The 25,174-nt window shown below is 37.9% G+C and overlaps 2 protein-coding genes across 2 annotated transcripts; both read left to right on the plus strand.

The window, feature by feature from the left end:
• The first annotated feature begins 574 nt into the window (after window positions 1-574).
• LOC111197381 (uncharacterized) lies at window positions 575-18,738 on the plus strand. The gene is made up of 7 exons (XM_049480111.1): window positions 575-1,852; window positions 3,798-4,653; window positions 4,971-5,045; window positions 5,121-5,255; window positions 5,678-5,852; window positions 18,271-18,440; window positions 18,590-18,738. The coding sequence occupies exons 1-7, from the start codon at window positions 1,838-1,840 to the stop codon at window positions 18,736-18,738; spliced, it is 1,575 nt and encodes a 524-aa protein (XP_049336068.1). The 5' UTR covers window positions 575-1,837.
• LOC125781326 (tryptase-2-like) lies at window positions 18,551-23,780 on the plus strand. The gene is made up of 4 exons (XM_049465136.1): window positions 18,551-18,685; window positions 19,886-20,028; window positions 20,103-20,258; window positions 23,670-23,780. The coding sequence occupies exons 2-4, from the start codon at window positions 19,984-19,986 to the stop codon at window positions 23,724-23,726; spliced, it is 258 nt and encodes an 85-aa protein (XP_049321093.1). The 5' UTR covers window positions 18,551-18,685; window positions 19,886-19,983; the 3' UTR covers window positions 23,727-23,780.
• The last annotated feature ends 1,394 nt before the right edge of the window (window positions 23,781-25,174 follow it).

The following is a 25,174-nucleotide window of genomic DNA, read 5'->3' on the forward strand; positions in this document are numbered from 1 at the left end:
AATAATGGATTAAATTAACCTACATCTTGTGATGTATCTGTAGCGTCTGTCTGAACAGGCGAGACGGTTCTGAATCACACTGTTTCTGATGTTACTGGAGATGCTGAGGAGGTTCTCAGTTACGGTTCTGCTATTAGAGAATCTGCTGCTCTCATGCTGAGTGCCAGAACCTAACGCTAACGCTAAAGCTAACACTGTAACCTGATACACCAACAGATACACCCTCAGCATGACACAGGATTCAGAGCCTGGGTACCACACACACTATATCACACACACACACACACACTTTGTTTTTTTCACAGGTGAGTGTGCAGACAGACAGGTAAGGGTTGATATTTTTAAATCTTAGCTCAGTTCGGCTGATACAAGGTTTAAATGGCAGGAAATGACATCTGATATTCCAGCAGGTGTTCGGCCTGGACCTGGTTTAGGACGCTGTGATCATCCGTGACCCGTAACAGAGTAAACATTATCCCCGACCCACACCCACAATAATTACCATGCATTATTCACTACCCTATCCGTTACAGCCGCCCGGAACCGGCTCATACTGCGCCCAGTCAGGAGCCTCCAAACAGACCCTGATATCTCACTGAGGAACATCGAGAAGAAGAACTGTACAAACAGGAGCCTCCAAACAAACAGACCCTGTTAGCTCAGTGAGGAACATCGAGAAGAACCGTCTGGACAGGAGACTCCGAACAGACCCCATAACCTCAGTGAGGAACATCGAGAAGAAGAACTGTCCGGACAGGAGACTCCAAACAAACAGACCCCGTTAGCTCAGTGAGGAACATCGAGAAGAACCGTCTGGACAGGAGACTCCAAACAGACCCTGTTACCTCAGTGAGAAACATTAAGAAGAAGAACCGTCCGGACAGGAGACTCCAAACAGACCACATTACCTCAGGGAGAAGCATTGAGAAGAACCATCTGGACAGAAACCTCCAAACAAACAGACCCCGTTACCTCAGTGAGGAACATCGAGAAGAACCGTCCGAACAGGAGACTCCAAACAGACCCTGTTACCTCAGGGGGGAACATTAAGAAGAAGAACTGTCCGGACAGAAACCTCCAAACAGACCCCGTTACCTCAGTGAGGAACATTGAGAAGAACCGTCCGAACAGGAGACTCCAAACAGACCCCATTACCTCAGTGAGAAGCACTGAGAAGAACCAACTGGACAGAAACCTCCAAACAAACAGACCCCATTACCTCAGGGGGGAACATTGAGAAGAACCGTCCGGACAGAAACCTCCAAACAGACCCCGTTACCTCAGTGAGGAACATTGAGAAGAACTGTCCGGACAGGAGACTCCAAACAGACCCTGATATCTCACTGAGGTACATCGAGAAGAACCGTCCGGACTGGAGCCTCCAAACAAACAGACCCTGTTACCTCAGTGAGGAACATTGAGACGAACCGTCCGGACAGAAACCTCCAAACAGACCCCATAACCTCAGTGAGGAACATTGAGAAGAAGAACTGTCCAGATAGGAGACTCCAAACAAACAGACCCTTTTATCTCAGTGAGAAACACGACTCTTGAAGACTCCTGCCACCTTCTGCTGCCTCCTGCATCCTCCTAAAGACTCCTGCCATCTCCTGAAGACTCCTGCCACTTTCGAAAGACTTCTGACGCCTCCTGAAGACTCCTGCTTTCTCCTGACACCTTCTGAAAACGCTTTGACAGAGCTTCATGGCAGTGCGCTCGCCTGGTTCCGTCCTGCTGCTGTTATCAGGCTTTACCTCAGGACACCAGCTGCTGGAGACTCGTCCCAGACCCCAACACTAGCGGAGTAAACCAACACCAGCCCGGCTCCTCACCCAACATGAGTCTCCCTCAGGTAAACCTGTTAACTTCAGCAGCATTCTGACCACACTCCACACATTCACATCTCTTGTTCAGAGGGGGGTTTAAGAGATTAATTCATTCAGAGTGGGGGTTTAAGAGATGAACTCGTTCAGAGTGGGGGTTTGAGGGATGAACTCGTTTAGAGTGGGGGTTTGAGAGATGAACTCGTTTAGAGTGGGGGTTTGAGGGATGAATTCGTTTAGAGTGGGGGTTTGAGAGATGAACTCGTTTAGAGTGGGGGTTTGAGAGATGAACTCGTTTAGAGTGGGGGTTTGAGAGATGAACTCGTTCAGAGTGGGGGTTTGAGAGATGAACTCGTTCAGAGTGGGGGTTTGAGGGATGAACTCGTTTAGAGTGGGGGTTTGAGAGATGAACTCGTTTAGAGTGGGGGTTTGAGAGATGAACTCGTTTAGAGTGGGGGTTTGAGAGATGAACTCGTTCAGAGTGGGGGTTTGAGAGATGAACTCGTTCAGAGTGGGGGTTTGAGGGATGAACTCGTTTAGAGTGGGGGTTTGAGAGATGAACTCGTTTAGAGTGGGGGTTTGAGAGATGAACTCGTTTAGAGTGGGGGTTTGAGAGATGAACTCGTTCAGAGTGGGGGTTTGAGAGATGAACTCGTTTAGAGTGGGGGTTTGAGAGATGAACTCGTTCAGAGTGGGGGTTTGAGAGATGAACTCGTTCAGAGTGGGGGTTTGAGAGATGAACTCGTTCAGAGTGGGGGTTTGAGGGATGAACTCGTTTAGAGTGGGGGTTTGAGAGATGAACTCGTTTAGAGTGGGGGTTTGAGAGATGAACTCGTTTAGAGTGGGGGTTTGAGAGATGAACTCGTTCAGAGTGGGGGTTTGAGAGATGAACTCGTTTAGGGTGGGGGTTTGAGAGATGAACTCGTTTAGAGTGGGGGTTTGAGAGATGAATTCGTTCAGATTGGGGGTTTGAGAGATACATTTATTCAGGATGGGGGTTTGAGAGATGAACTCGTTTAGGGTGGGGGTTTGAGAGATGAACTCGTTTAGAGTGGGGGTTTGAGAGATGAATTCGTTCAGATTGGGGGTTTGAGAGATACATTTATTCAGGATGGGGGTTTGAGAGATGAATTCGTTCAGATTGGGGGTTTGAGAGATACATTTATTCAGGATGGGGGTTTGAGAGATGAATTCGTTCAGAGTGGGGGTTTGAGAGATACATTTATTCAGAGTGGGGGTTTGAGAGATACATTTATTCAGAGTGGGGGTTTGAGAGATGAGCTTGTTCAGATTGGGGGTTTGAGAGATTAACTTGTTCAGAGTGGGGGTTTGAGAGATGAACTTGTTCAGAGTGGGGGTTTGAGAGATGAACTTGTTCAGAGTGGGGGTTTGAGAGATACATTTATTCAGAGTGGGGGTTTGAGAGATGAACTTGTTCAGAGTCGGGGTTTGAGAGATTAACTCGTTCAGAGTGGGGGTTTGAGAGATACAGTTATTCAGAGTGGGGGTTTGAGAGATGAACTTGTTCAGAGTGGGGGTTTGAGAGATTAACTTGTTCAGAGTGGGGGTTTGAGAGATGAACTTGTTCAGAGTGGGGGTTTGAGAGATGAACTTGTTCAGAGTGGGGGTTTGAGAGATACAGTTATTCAGAGTGGGGGTTTGAGAGATGAACTTGTTCAGAGTGGGGGTTTGAGAGATTAACTTGTTCAGAGTGGGGGTTTGAGAGATGAACTTGTTCAGAGTGGGGGTTTGAGAGATACATTTATTCAGAGTGGGGGTTTGAGAGATGAACTCGTTCAGAGTGGGGGTTTGAGAGATGAATTCGTTCAGAGTGGGGGTTTGAGAGATGAACTTGTTTAGGGTGGGGGTTTGAGAGATGAACTTGTTTAGGGTGGGGGTTTGAGAGATGGGAGTGAGTGGGAATTATTTAGGATGAATTTTAATACTAATGTAACTTGTTCTTACCTTCAACAGGGGGTGTCCCACCCAAACCTGCCCACAGCCGGTGCATCATCCAATACCCCTCCACTTTTACACATAGTCCCGCCTCCTTTTACTGCCCCAACCCCGCCCACCTCCATGACTACTTTTGCTGCCCCACCTTCTTCCTTAGCCCCACCTCCTTTTCCTTTTCAAGCTCCTCCCACTATCCTAACTTCTTTTGTAGCCCCAGCTCTTCCAACAGCCCCGCCTCCTTATCCTGCCCCATCTCTTCCCATGACATCACCTCCTCCCTCAGCCCCACCCACTTTTACTCCCATAGCCCCTCCTCCTCCTTTCACTGCCCCACCTCTTTCCACAGCCCCTCCTCCTTTCACTAGCCAACTTCCTCAAACAGGTCCACCACATCCCACAGCCCCGCCTCCTCCTTTCACTTCTCCACCTCCTCCCACAGCCCCGCCCCTGCTCGCTGTCCCTCCCCTTGCTGTTATATCTCCCACAGCATTTGTGACTCAGCCGCCAAACTCCATTTCCCAGAATTCCTCTGGCATAGCTCAGGTGCATTTCCTCGTCAGTCTCCATGACTCAGCATCAGTGTTCACACCACTGTCCCTCCCCTTCCAAAGCCCCGCCCTTTCTCCTCTAAGCGCACACCTCCTCGCCCCCCCGGCAGCCTCCACCTGTACTCAGGTAAACGGTGTGTTCTACTCCTCCCCGACCACGCCCCCTGAACCTCCTCCCGACCCGCCCACTGTCACTCCCTCACCTGCACCAGACCAGACACTCCCCTCAGGTTCCTCAGGTGCTCAGGGGGCGGGGCTATCTGCAGAGGGGTCAGCTCCAGAGGGGGGCGGGGTTCTCTTAAAAGAAACACCTGCAGGAGAGACAGGTACAGATCACTCCTCCACCCTCTTACTCTTTAGCACCCTGCACAAATCCGTACGTTATATATTACAAAATTAAAGTCCCCATTCAACAAAAATATCACAGAAAATACTATATCATCATATCAATAAAATCATATTTAATATTTAAACAAATGAAAAATAAATTTCAATTATACTATAAGAATAAAAGTCAATTATATTAATTATAAGGTTTTAGGAATAAAATGACAGAATTTATCAATAATGAATGACAGTTGTTTAATAATGTAGTTTCTATAATAAAAGTCTCCAATAATTAATTTCCTCTTCCTGTTTGCAGGTTCCTCTCGGCTGCCGTTAGCTTCAGCTCTGATCTTCGTCTTCATCATCATCACCGCCGCCATCGCTGTTACAGGTGATTTACCTGCCTGCTGTACAGCAGCCTTACAGGAAGTGAGGTAATAACATCCCATCATCCTCTCCTCCTCAGTGAAGCTGCTGCTGTTTCCATCAAAAGTGCCGGACATAAGCGCCCCCTGTGATATCACATGGAACTGCACCTTCACGTCCGCCCCCTTCTACTCGGAAAAGGTTCCTGTCAATCAAACGGTTAACATCACAGCAGGTATAATTAATCACAGTCATCACAGTTCTAATGACCTGATCTGCATAATCACATAATCAATCACAATTATTACAGTTCTAGTGACCTGATCTGCATAATCACAAAATCAGTCACAATCATCAAGTTCCACTGATCTGCTTTGCATAATTATATAATCAATCCCAATAATCACGGTTCTACTGACCTGATTTGCATAATCACATAATCAATCACAATCATCACAGTTCTACTGACCTGATCTCGCAATCAAATAATCACAATCAGCACAGTTCCACTGATCTGATCTTTACAATCACATAATCAATCACAATCAACACAATTCTACTGACCTGATTTCATTATCACATAATCAATCACAATTATCACAGATCTGCTGACCTGATCTACATAATCACATCTCTCTTTCTCTGTCTCTGTTTCAGACTGTGGTTCGCTGGTTGGCGCCAGGGGGCGGGGCATGCGGATAGTGGGCGGGTCCTTGGCGGTGGAGGATCAGTGGGGGTGGCAGGCCAGTCTGCACTGGAGGGGTCAGCATGTCTGCGGGGGGGCAATAATCACCCCCCGCTGGATCATTACCGCCGCCCACTGCTTCATAGAGTAAGAACAATTCATACTGAATCATTCATACTGAATCATTTACAATTTATACTGAATCATTCATACTAAATCATTTACAATTTATACTGCATCATTCATACTGAATCAGTCACAATTCATACTGAATAATTAACAATTCATACTGAATCATTCATACTGAATCATTTACAATTTATACTGAATCATTCATACTGAATCAGTCACAATTCATACTGAATAATTACAATTCATACTGAATCATTCATACTGAATCATTTACAATTTATACTGAATCATTTATACTGAATCATTTACAATTTATACTGCATCATTCATACTGAATCATTTACAATTTATACTGAATCATTCATACTGAATCAGTCACAATTCATACTGAATCATTCATACTGAATCATTTACAATTTATACTGAATCATTCATACTGAATCATTTACAATTTATACTGCATCATTCATACTGAATCATTTACAATTTATACTGAATCATTCATACTGAATCAGTCACAATTCATACTGAATAATTACAATTCATACTGAATCATTCATACTGAATCATTTACAATTTATACTGAATCATTTATACTGAATCATTTACAATTTATACTGCATCATTCATACTGAATCATTTACAATTTATACTGAATCATTCATACTGAATCAGTCACAATTCATACTGAATCATTCATACTGAATCATTTACAATTTATACTGAATCATTCATACTGAATCATTTACAATTTATACTGAATCATTCATACTGAATCATTTACAATTTAAACTGCAACATTCATACTGAATCATTTACAATTTATACTGAATCATTCATACTGAATCAGTCACAATTCATACTGAATCATTCATACTGAATCATTTACAATTTATACTGAATCATTCATACTGAATCATTTACAATTTATACTGAATCATTCATACTGAATCAGTCACAATTCATACTGAATAATTAACAATTCATACAGAATCATTCATACTGAATCATTTACAATTTATACTGCATCATTCATACTGAATCATTTACAATTTATACTGAATCATTCATACTGAATCAGTCACAATTCATACTGAATAATTAACAATTCATACTGAATCATTCATACTGAATCATTTACAATTTATTCTGCATCATTCATACTGAATCATTTACAATTTATACTGAATCATTCATACTGAATCAGTCACAATTCATACTGAATAACTAACAATTCATACTGAATCATTCATACTGAATCATTTACAATTTATACTGAATCATTCATACTGAATCATTTACAATTTATACTGAATCATTCATACTGAATCAGTCACAATTCATACTGAATAATTACAATTCATACTGAATCATTCATACTGAATCAGTCACAATTCATACTGAATAATTACAATTCATACTGAATCATTCATACTGAATCATTTACAATTTATACTGAATCATTTATACTGAATCATTTACAATTTATACTGCATCATTCATACTGAATCATTTACAATTTATACTGAATCATTCATACTGAATCAGTCACAATTCATACTGAATCATTCATACTGAATCATTTACAATTTATACTGAATCATTCATACTGAATCATTTACAATTTATACTGAATCATTCATACTGAATCAGTCACAATTCATACTGAATAATTAACAATTCATACAGAATCATTCATACTGAATCATTTACAATTTATACTGCATCATTTATACTGAATCATTTACAATTTATACTGAATCATTCATACTGAATCATTTACAATTTATACTGAATCATTCATACTGAATCAGTCACAATTCATACTGAATAATTAACAATTCATACTGAATCATTCATACTGAATCATTTACAATTTATACTGAATCATTCATACTGAATCATTTACAATTTATACTGAATCATTCATACTGAATCAGTCACAATTCATACTGAATCATTCATACTGAATCATTTACAATTTATACTGAATCATTCATACTGAATCATTTACAATTTATACTGAATCATTCATACTGAATCATTTACAATTTATACTGCATCATTCATACTGAATCATTTACAATTTATACTGAATCATTCATACTGAATCAGTCACAATTCATACTGAATAATTACAATTCATACTGAATCATTCATACTGAATCATTTACAATTTATACTGAATCATTTATACTGAATCATTTACAATTTATACTGCATCATTCATACTGAATCATTTACAATTTATACTGAATCATTCATACTGAATCAGTCACAATTCATACTGAATCATTCATACTGAATCATTTACAATTTATACTGAATCATTCATACTGAATCATTTACAATTTATACTGAATCATTCATACTGAATCATTTACAATTTAAACTGCAACATTCATACTGAATCATTTACAATTTATACTGAATCATTCATACTGAATCAGTCACAATTCATACTGAATCATTCATACTGAATCATTTACAATTTATACTGAATCATTCATACTGAATCATTTACAATTTATACTGAATCATTCATACTGAATCAGTCACAATTCATACTGAATAATTAACAATTCATACAGAATCATTCATACTGAATCATTTACAATTTATACTGCATCATTCATACTGAATCATTTACAATTTATACTGAATCATTCATACTGAATCAGTCACAATTCATACTGAATAATTAACAATTCATACTGAATCATTCATACTGAATCATTTACAATTTATTCTGCATCATTCATACTGAATCATTTACAATTTATACTGAATCATTCATACTGAATCAGTCACAATTCATACTGAATAATTAACAATTCATACTGAATCATTCATACTGAATCATTTACAATTTATACTGAATCATTCATACTGAATCATTTACAATTTATACTGAATCATTCATACTGAATCAGTCACAATTCATACTGAATAATTACAATTCATACTGAATCATTCATACTGAATCAGTCACAATTCATACTGAATAATTACAATTCATACTGAATCATTCATACTGAATCATTTACAATTTATTCTGCATCATTCATACTGAATCATTTACAATTTATACTGAATCATTCATACTGAATCAGTCACAATTCATACTGAATAATTAACAATTCATACTGAATCATTCATACTGAATCATTTACAATTTATACTGAATCATTCATACTGAATCATTTACAATTTATACTGAATCATTCATACTGAATCAGTCACAATTCATACTGAATAATTACAATTCATACTGAATCATTCATACTGAATCAGTCACAATTCATACTGAATAATTACAATTCATACTGAATCATTCATACTGAATCATTTACAATTTATACTGAATCATTTATACTGAATCATTTACAATTTATACTGCATCATTCATACTGAATCATTTACAATTTATACTGAATCATTCATACTGAATCAGTCACAATTCATACTGAATCATTCATACTGAATCATTTACAATTTATACTGAATCATTCATACTGAATCATTTACAATTTATACTGAATCATTCATACTGAATCAGTCACAATTCATACTGAATAATTAACAATTCATACAGAATCATTCATACTGAATCATTTACAATTTATACTGCATCATTTATACTGAATCATTTACAATTTATACTGAATCATTCATACTGAATCATTTACAATTTATACTGAATCATTCATACTGAATCAGTCACAATTCATACTGAATAATTAACAATTCATACTGAATCATTCATACTGAATCATTTACAATTTATACTGAATCATTCATACTGAATCATTTACAATTTATACTGAATCATTCATACTGAATCAGTCACAATTCATACTGAATCATTCATACTGAATCATTTACAATTTATACTGAATCATTCATACTGAATCATTTACAATTTATACTGAATCATTCATACTGAATCATTTACAATTTATACTGCATCATTCATACTGAATCATTTACAATTTATACTGAATCATTCATACTGAATCAGTCACAATTCATACTGAATAATTACAATTCATACTGAATCATTCATACTGAATCATTTACAATTTATACTGAATCATTTATACTGAATCATTTACAATTTATACTGCATCATTCATACTGAATCATTTACAATTTATACTGAATCATTCATACTGAATCAGTCACAATTCATACTGAATCATTCATACTGAATCATTTACAATTTATACTGAATCATTCATACTGAATCATTTACAATTTATACTGAATCATTCATACTGAATCATTTACAATTTAAACTGCAACATTCATACTGAATCATTTACAATTTATACTGAATCATTCATACTGAATCAGTCACAATTCATACTGAATCATTCATACTGAATCATTTACAATTTATACTGAATCATTCATACTGAATCATTTACAATTTATACTGAATCATTCATACTGAATCAGTCACAATTCATACTGAATAATTAACAATTCATACAGAATCATTCATACTGAATCATTTACAATTTATACTGCATCATTCATACTGAATCATTTACAATTTATACTGAATCATTCATACTGAATCAGTCACAATTCATACTGAATAATTAACAATTCATACTGAATCATTCATACTGAATCATTTACAATTTATTCTGCATCATTCATACTGAATCATTTACAATTTATACTGAATCATTCATACTGAATCAGTCACAATTCATACTGAATAATTAACAATTCATACTGAATCATTCATACTGAATCATTTACAATTTATACTGAATCATTCATACTGAATCATTTACAATTTATACTGAATCATTCATACTGAATCAGTCACAATTCATACTGAATAATTACAATTCATACTGAATCATTCATACTGAATCAGTCACAATTCATACTGAATAATTACAATTCATACTGAATCATTCATACTGAATCATTTACAATTTATTCTGCATCATTCATACTGAATCATTTACAATTTATACTGAATCATTCATACTGAATCAGTCACAATTCATACTGAATAATTAACAATTCATACTGAATCATTCATACTGAATCATTTACAATTTATACTGAATCATTCATACTGAATCATTTACAATTTATACTGAATCATTCATACTGAATCAGTCACAATTCATACTGAATAATTACAATTCATACTGAATCATTCATACTGAATCAGTCACAATTCATACTGAATAATTACAATTCATACTGAATCATTCATACTGAATCATTTACAATTTATACTGAATCATTTATACTGAATCATTTACAATTTATACTGCATCATTCATACTGAATCATTTACAATTTATACTGAATCATTCATACTGAATCAGTCACAATTCATACTGAATCATTCATACTGAATCATTTACAATTTATACTGAATCATTCATACTGAATCATTTACAATTTATACTGAATCATTCATACTGAATCAGTCACAATTCATACTGAATAATTAACAATTCATACAGAATCATTCATACTGAATCATTTACAATTTATACTGCATCATTCATACTGAATCATTTACAATTTATACTGAATCATTCATACTGAATCAGTCACAATTCATACTGAATAATTAACAATTCATACTGAATCATTCATACTGAATCATTTACAATTTATACTGCATCATTTATACTGAATCATTTACAATTTATACTGAATCATTCATACTGAATCATTTACAATTTATACTGAATCATTCATACTGAATCAGTCACAATTCATACTGAATAATTAACAATTCATACTGAATCATTCATACTGAATCATTTACAATTTATACTGCATCATTCATACTGAATCATTTACAATTTATACTGCATCATTCATACTGAATCATTTACAATTTATACTGAATCATTCATACTGAATCAGTCACAATTCATACTGAATAATTAACAATTCATACTGAATCATTCATACTGAATCATTTACAATTTATTCTGCATCATTCATACTGAATCATTTACAATTTATACTGAATCATTCATACTGAATCAGTCACAATTCATACTGAATAATTAACAATTTATACTGAATCATTCACAGTGCATGATAAATCATTCACAATTCATACTGAGTCATTAATACCGAATCATTCCCAGTGGATACTGAATCATTCACTGTGGATCCTGAATCATTTATAATAGATACTGAATCATTCATAATATACACTGAATCAATCACAGTGCACACTGAATCATTTCCAGTGGATACTGAATCATTCACTGTGGATCCTGAATCATTTATAATAGATACTGAATCATTTATAATAGATACTAAATCATTCACAGTGCACACTGAATAATTCACGGTGCACACTGAATCATTCACAGTGTATACTGAATCATTCACTCTGGATACTGAATAATTCACTGTGGGTTTGGAATCATTCATATTATATACTGAATCAGTTATAATAGAGACTGAATTATTTTAAAAAGATACTGAATCATTTAAAGTAGATACTGAATCATTCAAAGTGCATAATGAATCATTCATAATAGATACTGAATCCTTCACAGTATATTTGAAGTATATTGGGAGTATATGATGGTTATATATGAAGTATATATGGAGTATACATGGTGTATTTTATAATGGCTTGCGATAATCAGGGTCAGTAATAATATAAAGTACACATAGAACAATTATGTGTATATATGGAGTATATATGAAGTATATATGGAAGTATTATAAATAATGGAGTATGTATGGAAGTATTATATATATGTATATTATGTTGAGTATATATGGAGTATATATGGTTTAATGTATAGTAGCTTGTGGTAATCAGGATCAGTAGTAATTTATAGTATATATGGAGTCTTTATGGTATAAGGTATTGCAGCTTATGGTAATGGGGCTCAGTAGTAATAATTTATAATATATATGGGGTATATTTGGAATATATATGGAGTCCATATGGTATAATGTATAGTAGCTTATGGTAATGGAGCTCAGTAATAATAATTTATGGTATATATGGGGTATATATGGAGTATATATGGTATAATTTATAGTAGGTTGTGGTAATGGGGGTCAGTAGTAATAATATATAGTATATGTGAGGTGTATATAGGGTATGTATGGAGTATATATGGCATAATGTATAGTAGCTTATGGTAATGGGGGTCAGTAGTAATAATTTATAGTATATGTGGGGTGTATATAGGGTATGTATGGAGTATATATGGTATTATGTATTGTAGCTTATGGTAATCAGGGTCAGTAGTAATAATTTATAGTATATGTGGGGTGTATATAGGGTATGTATGGAGTATATATGGTATAATGTATAGTAGCTTATGGTAATGGGGGTCAGTAGTAATAATTTATAGTATATGTGGGGTGTATATAGGGTATGTATGGAGTATATATGGCATAATGTATAGTAGCTTATGGTAATGGGGGTCAGTAGTAATAATTTATAGTATATGTGGGGTGTATATAGGGTATGTATGGAGTATATATGGCATAATGTATAGTAGCTTATGGTAATGGGGGTCAGTAGTAATAATTTATAGTATATGTGGGGTGTATATAGGGTATGTATGGAGTATATATGGCATAATGTATAGTAGCTTATGGTAATGGGGGTCAGTAGTAATAATTTATAGTATATGTGGGGTGTATATAGGGTATGTATGGAGTATATATGGCATAATGTATAGTAGCTTATGGTAATGGGGGTCAGTAGTAATAATTTATAGTATATGTCAAGTCAAGTCAAGAGTCAAGAGGCTTTTATTGTCATTATATCTGAGTACATGTACACAGTGTGATGAAATTACGTTCCTCCGGAACCATGGTGCAACATAGAACAACAAGCAATAGACAACATAAAGTGCAGGAGTGACGACAGTGCAACATAAAATTATAGAATTATAACACTAAATAAAAATAAATACAATAAATACAAAAGACGAGACAATTTAAAGACAGGACAGTGCAGTACCGATACGGTATAATAAAGTGTATAGTGGGGATAAGGTGCAGAGATGTGTGACATACTGTAACATATAGAACATATATAATCACAGCAGTTACTGAGGTAGAGTTTATAGTTTTTAAGAGTGCAGCAAATAAAGTCATGTCAGCCTCTGTGTGCTGACTGGGTGTGTGTGTGGGTGAAGTTCAGCTCTGTCTCTGTGCGTTGAGAAGTCTGACTGCCTGGTGGATGAAGCTGTTGCAGAGTCTAGTAGTGGAGGCTCGGATGCTCCTGTATCTTCTGCTGGACGGCATCAGAGCGAAGAGTCCGTGTGAGGGATGGGTGGGGTCGTCCACAATGCTGGTGGCTTTGCGGATGCAGCGTGTGGTGTAGATCTCGGTGATGGAGGGAAGAGAGACTCCGATGATTTTCTCAGCTGTCCGCACTATCCGCTGTAGGGTCTTGCGGTCTGAGGTGTTGCAATTCCCAAACCAGACGGTAATGCAGGTGCTCAGGATGCTTTCTACAGTCCCTCTGTAGAACATGGTGAGGATGGGGGGTGGGAGATGTGCTTTCCTCAGTCTCCGCAGGAAGTAGAGGCGCTGCTGGGCTTTCTTGGTTATGGAGCTGGTGTTGAGGGACCAGGTGAGGTTCTCTGCAATGTGAACACCGAGGAACTTGGTGTTATCCACAATTTCCACAGCAGAGCCGTTGATGTTCAGCGGGTGGTGGACACCTGGAGCTCTCCTGAAGTCAACAACCATCTCCTTGGTTTTATCCACGTTAACAGATAGGTTGTTGGTTCTGCACCAGTCCGTCAGCCACTGCACCTCCTCTCTGTATGCTGACTCGTCGTTCTTGCTGATGAGGCCAACTACAGTTGTGTCATCAGCAAACTTGATGATGTGGTTTGAGCTGTACTTTGCAGTACAGTCATGAGTCAGCAGAGTGAACAGCAGTGGGCTGAGCACACAGCCCTGGGGGGCGCCGGTGCTCAGTATGGTGGTGCTGGAGGTCTTGTTTCCAATCCTGACTGATTGTGGTCTCTCAGTCAGGAAGTCTAAAACCCAGTTGCAGAGGGAGGAGTTCAGGCCCAGCAAGCTCAGTTTTCCGATCAGATGCTGAGGGATGATGGTGTTGAATGCTGAACTGAAGTCGATGAACAGCATTCGAACATAGCAGTCTTTGTTGTCCAGGTGGGTGAGAGCCAGGTGGAGCGCAGTAGAGATGGCATCGTCTGTTGATCTGTTTGGACGATACGCAAACTGCAGAGGGTCCAGTGAGGACGGGAGCTGGTTTTTGATGTGCCTTATGACCAGCTTCTCAAAGCACTTCATGATGATGGGAGTAAGTGCAATGGGACGGTAGTCATTAAGGCAGGACACTTGAGACTTCTTCGGCACAGGGACGATGGTGGTCGTCTTGAAGCATGTCGGCACGATTGCAGTACTCAGAGAGATGTTGAAAATGTCCGTGAGAACATCCGTGAGTTGTTCTGCACATCCTCTGAGCACTCTGCCAGGTATGCTGTCTGGTCCTGGGGCTTTCCGTGGGTTGACTCTGAGTAGAGTTTTCCGCACATCAGCTGAGGACAGGCACAGTACCTGGTCGTTTGGAGGAGGTGTAGTCTTCCTTGCTGTCGTGTAGTTCTGTGCTTCGAACCTTGCGTAGAAGGAGTTCAGTGCATCTGGAAGGGAGGCATCACTGTTACAAGCAGGGGAGGGTGACTTGTAGTTGGTGATGGTCTGGATGCCCTGCCACATGCGCCGAGTGTCAGCGGTGTCCTGGAAGTGGGCGTGGATTTTCTTTGCGTAGGTGCGCTTTGCCTCTCTGATCCCCCGGGAGAGCTTGGCTCTAGCTGTTCGGAGGCCAGCCCTGTCCCCTGACTTAAAGGCCTTGTCTCGGGATCTCAGCAGCGCACGCACCTCTGCAGTCATCCACGGCTTCTGGTTGGGGCGGGATGTGATGGTTTTGGAGACAGTAACATCCTCAATGCACTTGCTGATGTAGCCAGTCACCGAGTCTGTGTACTCCTCCAGGTTGATGGAGTCATCAGAAGTAGCAGCTTCTCTGAACATGTCCCAGTCAGTGTGCTCAAAACAGTCCTGAAGAGCAGAGATGGCTCCTGGAGGCCAGGTTGTAACTTGCTTCTTCTCTGATTTGGCACGTCTGATGAGCTGTCTGTATGCTGGGATGAGCATGACAGAAATATGATCAGAGTAGCCGTAGTGGGGGCGGGGCTCTGCTCTGTATGAACCGGGAATGTTAGTATACACACAATCGAGCAGGTTAGCTCCACGGGTTGGAAAATCCACATGTTGGTGAAATCTGGGCAGCAGAGCCTTCAGATTACTGTGATTGAAATCACCAGCAGCAATAAACAGTCCGTCGGGGTGTGAGTTCTGGAGTTTGGAGATAACAGTGTACAGTTCTTGCAGAGCGTTAGCATTAGCACTGTTAGCATTAGCATTAGCACTGGGTGCTACATACACTGCTATTATGTAGACGCTGCTAAGCTCTCTGGGCAGGTAGAATGGCCTGGCTCTGACTACAGCAAACTCCACCAGCGGCGAGCAGTAGCTGGAGATCAGCGCAGCATTGTTACACCATGCTGTGTTGATGTAAACACACACCCCACCTCCACGTACTTTGCCTGAGAGGCCGGCGTCGCGGTCCGCGCGGTAGCATAGCATGCCGCTCACCTCAATCGCGGAGTCCGGGATGGAGTCCGTTAACCACGTCTCCGTGAAAACGAACACACAGCAGTCTCTGAACTCGCGCTGGGATGTCCGCTGGAGCCGGAGATAGTCAATCTTGTTTGGCAGGGAGCAAACGTTGGAGAGAAGGAGAGATGGAACCGCTGGCCGGCTGGAGTTAGCCATTAGCTTAGCGTGGACTCCGGCTCTCTTACCGCGCTTTCGGCTCCTCGCGCAACGCTTGCGGAGAGACCTCTTCCGGCTAGCAGGCTCAGGAAACGCCGCGGATCTTAGCAGGCCTAGCGTGCGTAGCTCCGCTCGTAGACCGTCTGTAAGTACAGATTTTTGTTGATTTTGCAGGTCTAGCAGGGTCTGTCGGTCGTAAGTTGTTCCCATAGCGAACTTTTGCATGATTGCGAGTTCAGATCGGATTATTTACACAGAAAAACAAACAAAAGCACCGTGTTTTGCTTCCGTAGTGGCCGCTGCGACTGCTCGCGCCGCCGACAGGAAGGTGGGGTGTATATAGGGTATGTATGGAGTATATATGGTATAATGTATAGTAGCTTATGGTAATGGGGGTCAGTAGTAATAATTTATAGTATATGTGAGGTGTATATAGGGTATGTATGGAGTATATATGGTATTATGTATTGTAGCTTGTGGTAATGGGGGTCAGTAGTAATAATTTATAGTATATGTGGGGTGTATATAGGGTATGTATGGAGTATATATGGTATAATGTATAGTAGCTTATGGTAATGGGGGTCAGAAGTAATAATTTATAGTATATGTGGGTTGTATATAGGGTATGTATGCAATATATATGGTATAATGTATAGTAGCTTATGGTAATGGGGGTCAGTAGTAATAATTTATAGTATATGTGAGGTGTATATAGGGTATGTATGGAGTATATATGGTATTATGTATTGTAGCTTGTGGTAATGGGGGTCAGTAGTAATAATTTATAGTATATGTGGGGTGTATATAGGGTATGTATGGAGTATATATGGTATAATGTATAGTAACTTATGGTAATGGGGGTCAGTAGTAATAATTTATAGTATATGTGAGGTGTATATAGGGTATGTATGGAGTATATATGATATAATGTATAGTAACTTATGGTAATGGGGGTCAGTAGTAATAATTTATAGTATATGTGAGGTGTATATAGGGTATGTATGGAGTATATATGATATAATGTATAGTAGCTTGTGGTAATCAGGGTCAGTAGTAATAATATATAGTATATGTGGGGTGTATATAGGGTATGTATGGAGTATATATGGCATAATGTATAGTAGCTTATGGTAATGGGGTCAGTAGTAATAATTTATAGTATATGTGGGGTGTATATAGGGTATGTATGGAGTATATATGGCATAATGTATAGTAGCTAATGGTAATGGGGGTCAGTAGTAATAATTTATAGTATATGTGAGGTGTATATAGGGTATGTATGGAGTATATATGATATAATGTATAGTAGCTTGTGGTAATCAGGGTCAGTAGTAATAATTTATAGTATATGTGGGGTGTATATAGGGTATGTATGGAGTATATATGATATAATGTATAGTAGCTAATGGTAATGGGGTCAGTAGTAATAATTTATAGTATATGTGGGGTGTATATAGGGTATGTATGGAGTATATATGATATAATGTATAGTAGCTTGTGGTAATCAGGGTCAGTAGTAATAATATATAGTATATATGGTATAATTTACAGTATTTACAGTAATGTCTGTAATTTCCTGCAGGTTCGATATGATGCTGGAATCTGATTGGCAGGTGGTGATCGATACGATCGTGGTGACGCACGGAAAACGATACAACACCCTGCGGATTTACCCCCACCCTAAATACACCCAGGATACCAACGACTACGACCTCAGCCTCCTGCTCACTGACTCCGACATGAGGATGGGAGGTGCGCGGGACTCCCTATATATACACATACCTATATATTCCTATATATATATTTATACATACACACTTACATACTTATCTGTATATCTGTAAATAGGTGTGTGATGGTGTTCCCGCAGTAAGACAGGTTGATATTCTAATGTTCTGCAGATGGCGTGAGACCTGTCTGTCTGCCGGCGTATAAACAGACCTTCCCTGCCGGCTCCTCCTGCTGGGTGACTGGGTGGGGCTACACTCGGGAAGGAGGTAAAGCAGGCCCCGCCCCCTCACTACACACCTGTAAAACACCTGTACACTGACAGGTAATCCAGTATGTATTACGAAACATCAGGACATCATTACAAAACAATTCCCAGAACTATTAATAATCAATACTGATGACCCCGATCACACATCCCACTATCTCTTACTGATAACAGCAGCCAAAGTGCAGCAGATCAGGTGTGATTACAGGTGTAACACTGAGACAGGTACAGAAGATCAAAGAGAATCACACCTGAACACTACTGTACTACAACTCACTCTTATTATAAACTTATAATTTATATAAACTTCATTATAAACTCGTTTAGGGTGGGGGTTTGAGGTGAACTCGTTTAGATTGGGGGTTTGAGAGATACATTTATTCAGGATGGGGGTTTGAGAGATGAACTGGTTCAGAGTGGGGGTTTGAGATGAACTGGTTCAGAGTGGGGGTTTGAGATGAACTCGTTTAGATTGGGGGTTTGAGAGGTGAACTCGTTCAGAGTGGGGGTTTGAGATTAACTTGTTTAGAGTGGGGGTTTGAGATGAACTCGTTCAGAGTGGGGGTTTGAGAGATGAACTCTTTTTGAGTGGGGGTTTGAGAGATGAATTCGTTCAGAGTGGGGGTTTGAGAGATGAACTCTTTTTGAGTGGGGGTTTGAGAGATGAACTCTTTTTGAGTGGGGGTTTGAGAGATGAATTCGTTCAGAGTGGGGGTTTGAGAGATGAACTCTTTTAGAGTGGGGGTTTGAGATAAACTCGTTTAGAGTGGGGGTTTGAGAGGTGAACTCGTTTAGAGTGGGGGTTTGAGAGGTGAACTCGTTTAGAGTGGGGGTTTGAGAGGTGAACTCGTTTAGAGTGGGGGTTTGAGATGAACTCTTTTAGAGTGGGGGTTTGAGATAAACTCGTTTAGAGTGGGGGTTTGAGATAAACTCGTTTAGAGTGGGGGTTTGAGGTGAACTCGTTTAGAGTGGGGGTTTGAGATAAACTCGTTTAGAGTGGGGGTTTGAGATAAACTCGTTTAGAGTGGGGGTTTGAGATAAACTCGTTTAGAGTGGGGGTTTGAGATGAACTCGTTTAGAGTGGGGGTTTGAGATAAACTCGTTTAGAGTGGGGGTTTGAGATAAACTCGTTTAGAGTGGGGGTTTGAGATAAACTCGTTTAGAGTGGGGGTTTAAATTCTAATTCTAATTGGTTCTGCAGGTACCGTGTCACCGCAGTTGCGTCAGGCGCTGCTGCAGGTAATTGATCAGGTGGTCTGCGCCGGTCCGGCGGTCTATGGGTCCTACCTTACTCCCAGAATGCTTTGCGCCGGGAGCATGGAGGGAGGCGTGGACGCTTGTCAGGTAATGCAGGTGCAGCAGTGAGACAGGTGTTCATGCTGGGGTTTCACCTGCTGACAGGTACGCTCTGCCCGCAGGGAGACAGCGGGGGTCCTCTGGTCTGTCAGACGGCTGATGGTGATTGGAGGTTGGCGGGCGTGGTCAGCTGGGGCGAGGGGTGTGGCCGACCCAACAAACCAGGTGTTTACACTCGAGTCTCTCACCTGCTGCAGTGGCTCAACCAATACATACAGGTACACATACTAATGCATACAGGTATAGATACTAATACATACAGGTACAGATACTAATACATACAGGTACAGATACTAATACATACAGGTACAGATACTAATACATACAGGTATAGATACTAATACATACAGGTACAGATACTAATACATACAGGTACACATACTAATACATACAGGTACAGATACTAATACATACAGGTACACATACTAATACATACAGGTACAGATACTAATACATACAGGTATAGATACTAATACATACAGGTACAGATACTAATACATACAGGTACAGATACTAATACATACAGGTACAGATACTAATACATACAGGTACACATACTAATACATACAGGTACAGATACTAATACATACAGGTACACATACTAATACATACAGGTACAGATACTAATACATACAGGTATAGATACTAATACATACAGGTACACATACTAATACATACAGGTACAGATACTAATACATACAGGTACAGATACTAATACATACAGGTACAGATACTAATACATACAGGTACAGATACTAATACATACAGGTACACATACTAATACATACAGGTACAGATACTAATACATACAGGTATAGATACTAATACATACAGGTACACATACTAATACATACAGGTATAGATACTAATACATACAGGTACAGATACTAATACATACAGGTACATACTAATACATACAGGTACAGATACTAATACATACAGGTATAGATACTAATACATACAGGTACACATACTAATACATACAGGTACACATACTAATACATACAGGTACAGATACTAATACATACAGGTATAGATACTAATACATACAGGTATAGATACTAATACATACAGGTATAGATACTAATACATACAGGTACACATACTAATGCATACAGGTATAGATACTAATACATACAGGTATAGATACTAATACATACAGGTATAGATACTAATACATACAGGTATAGATACTAATACATACAGGTATAGATACTAATACATACAGGTACACATACTAATACATACAGGTACAGATACTAATACATACAGGTATAGATACTAATACATACAGGTACACATACTAATACATACAGGTATAGATACTAATACATACAGGTATAGATACTAATACATACAGGTATAGATACTAATACATACAGGTACAGATACTAATACATACAGGTACATACTAATACATACAGGTACAGATACTAATACATACAGGTATAGATACTAATACATACAGGTACACATACTAATACATACAGGTACACATACTAATACATACAGGTACAGATACTAATACATACAGGTATAGATACTAATACATACAGGTATAGATACTAATACATACAGGTACAGATACTAATACATACAGGTACACATACTAATACATACAGGTACAGATACTAATACATACAGGTATAGATACTAATACATACAGGTATAGATACTAATACATACAGGTATAGATACTAATACATACAGGTACAGATACTAATACATACAGGTATAGATACTAATACATACAGGTATAGATACTAATACATACAGGTACACATACTAATACATACAGGTACAGATACTAATACATACAGGTACACATACTAATACATACAGGTACAGATACTAATACATACAGGTATAGATACTAATACATACAGGTATAGATACTAATACATACAGGTACACATACTAATGCATACAGGTATAGATACTAATACATACAGGTATAGATACTAATACATACAGGTATAGATACTAATACATACAGGTATAGATACTAATACATACAGGTATAGATACTAATACATACAGGTATAGATACTAATACATACAGGTACACATACTAATACATACAGGTACAGATACTAATACATACAGGTACACATACTAATACATACAGGTACACCTACTAATACATACAGGTACAGATACTAATACATACAGGTATAGATACTAATACATACAGGTATAGATACTAATACATACAGGTATAGATACTAATACATACAGGTACACATACTAATGCATACAGGTATAGATACTAATACATACAGGTATAGATACTAATACATACAGGTATAGATACTAATACATACAGGTATAGATACTAATACATACAGGTACAGATACTAATACATACAGGTATAGATACTAATACATACAGGTACAGATACTAATACATACAGGTATAGATACTAATACATACAGGTACACATACTAATACATACAGGTATAGATACTAATACATACAGGTACAGATACTAATACATACAGGTATAGATACTAATACATACAGGTATAGATACTAATACATACAGGTACACATACTAAAACATACAGGTATAGATACTAATACATACAGGTACAGATACTAATACATACAGGTACACATACTAATGCATACAGGTACAGATACTAATACATACAGGTATAGATACTAATACATACAGGTACAGATACTAATACATACAGGTACACATACTAATACATACAGGTACAGATACTAATACATACAGGTATAGATACTAATACATACAGGTACAGATACTAATACATACAGGTACACATACTAATACATACAGGTACAGATACTAATACATACAGGTATAGATACTAATACATACAGGTATAGATACTAATACATACAGGTACACATACTAATACATACAGGTACAGATACTAATACATACAGGTATAGATACTAATACATACAGGTATAGATACTAATACATACAGGTATAGATACTAATACATACAGGTATAGATACTAATACATACAGGTACAGATACTAATACATACAGGTATAGATACTAATACATACAGGTATAGATACTAATACATACAGGTATAGATACTAATACATACAGGTATAGATACTAATACATACAGGTACACATACTAAAACATACAGGTATAGATACTAATACATACAGGTACAGATACTAATACATACAGGTACACATACTAATGCATACAGGTACAGATACTAATACATACAGGTACAGATACTAATACATACAGGTATAGATACTAATACATACAGGTATAGATACTAATACATACAGGTATAGATACTAATACATACAGGTATAGATACTAATACATACAGGTACAGATACTAATACATACAGGTACAGATACTAATACATACAGGTATAGATACTAATACATACAGGTATAGATACTAATACATACAGGTACACATACTAATACATACAGGTACAGATACTAATACATACAGGTATAGATACTAATACATACAGGTATAGATACTAATACATACAGGTACAGATACTAATACATACAGGTATAGATACTAATACATACAGGTATAGATACTAATACATACAGGTACATTAATGAATATATTGCACTGAGTTCTGCTGATGTTCTGTTTCAGGATGAAGATCCAGGTAGAACCAGTGGAACCACAACAGAACAGAACGACACATTCTGACCCGTTTTTATTATTTAATTTATTTTCTAATAAACTTTATTTTTCTTACACTGATATTTGTGTGTACTGTATTATTATTTTTATTGTTTTTATTATTATAATTGAAGGATGTGGGCGGAGTTAGTGCCCTGAGGGCGTGGTGATTCTGGTTCAGTGTATCGTGCAGGTGCTCACGTAGCTTCTGTATTCTAATTAGGCTCCGCCCACTGTTTGAGGAAGTCTCAGGTGTCTCACCTTCACCCTGAAGATCAAAAGGACTTTCCAGCAGATTCACCATGAGTTTATCTATTCCATCTACTGTCCTATCTAAGGCTCTGTAGAATTATCTAGAACTTTATAGAGATATTTAGCACTCTTTAGAAATATCTAATACTTTATAGAGATATCTAACACTCTATACATGTATCTAGCACTCTAAAGATATCTAAGACTCTAGAGATATCTAGAACTCTATAGAGATATCTAACACTCTAAAGATATCTAAGACTCTAGAGATATCTAGAACTCTATAGAGATATCTAGCACTATATAGAGATATCTAAGACTATAGAGATCTAGAGTTCTATAGAGATATCTAGCATTCTATAGATATATCTAAGACTCTGTCGAGATATCTAGCACTCTATAGAGACACCTAAGACTCAATAGAGATATCTAGAGTTCTATAGATATATCTAGCACTCTATAGAGATATCTAGCATTCTATAGAGATATCTAGCACTCTATTGAGGAGATATCTAGCACTATATATATATAGATATATAGGAGGAAGTGTTTTTCACCACAGAAGGATACACAAGGCAACTTGGGTGTCACCAGACCTGTCGACGGAAAACCAGATCGACCACGTTTGCATCGGGAAGAAGTTCCGCCGCTCTCTTCAAGACGTACGTGTCAAACGAGGAGCAGACGTTGCTTCCGACCACCATCTCCTTGTGGCCAGACTGAAGCTGAAACTGAGGAAAAACTGGACAGGGGGGTCCAGCCAACGACAGCACTACAACACCACTATTCTGAAAGACAGCAAGAAGAAAGAAGAGTTCAAGGCCACCCTCTCCAACAAGTTCAAGGTCCTAGAAGAACAGCTTGGAGATGAGACAATAGAACAGAAGTGGCAGAAAGTGAAAGAAGCGGTGACTTCAACATGCCAAGAAGTTCTGGGCCCCAAATCTTACACACACAAGGAATGGATCTCAGCAGAGACGTTACATAAGATGGAAAAAAGAAGAGAAAGGAAAGCAATGGTGAACATAAGCAAAACAAGAGCAACAAAAGCAAAAGCACAAGAAGAATATTCAGAAGCTAATAAAACTGTCAAGCGAAGCATCAGAGCAGACAAGCGGAGCTACATAGAGTCACTGGCAATAGAAGCAGAAGAAGCAGAAGAAGCAGTGCATCAGAACAACACCAAGGACCTGTATTCCATGATTAGGAAACTATCAGGGAAG

The sequence above is a fragment of the Astyanax mexicanus genome, chromosome 1 (genome assembly GCF_023375975.1).
Source record: "Astyanax mexicanus isolate ESR-SI-001 chromosome 1, AstMex3_surface, whole genome shotgun sequence".
NCBI lineage: Eukaryota > Metazoa > Chordata > Actinopteri > Characiformes > Acestrorhamphidae > Astyanax > Astyanax mexicanus.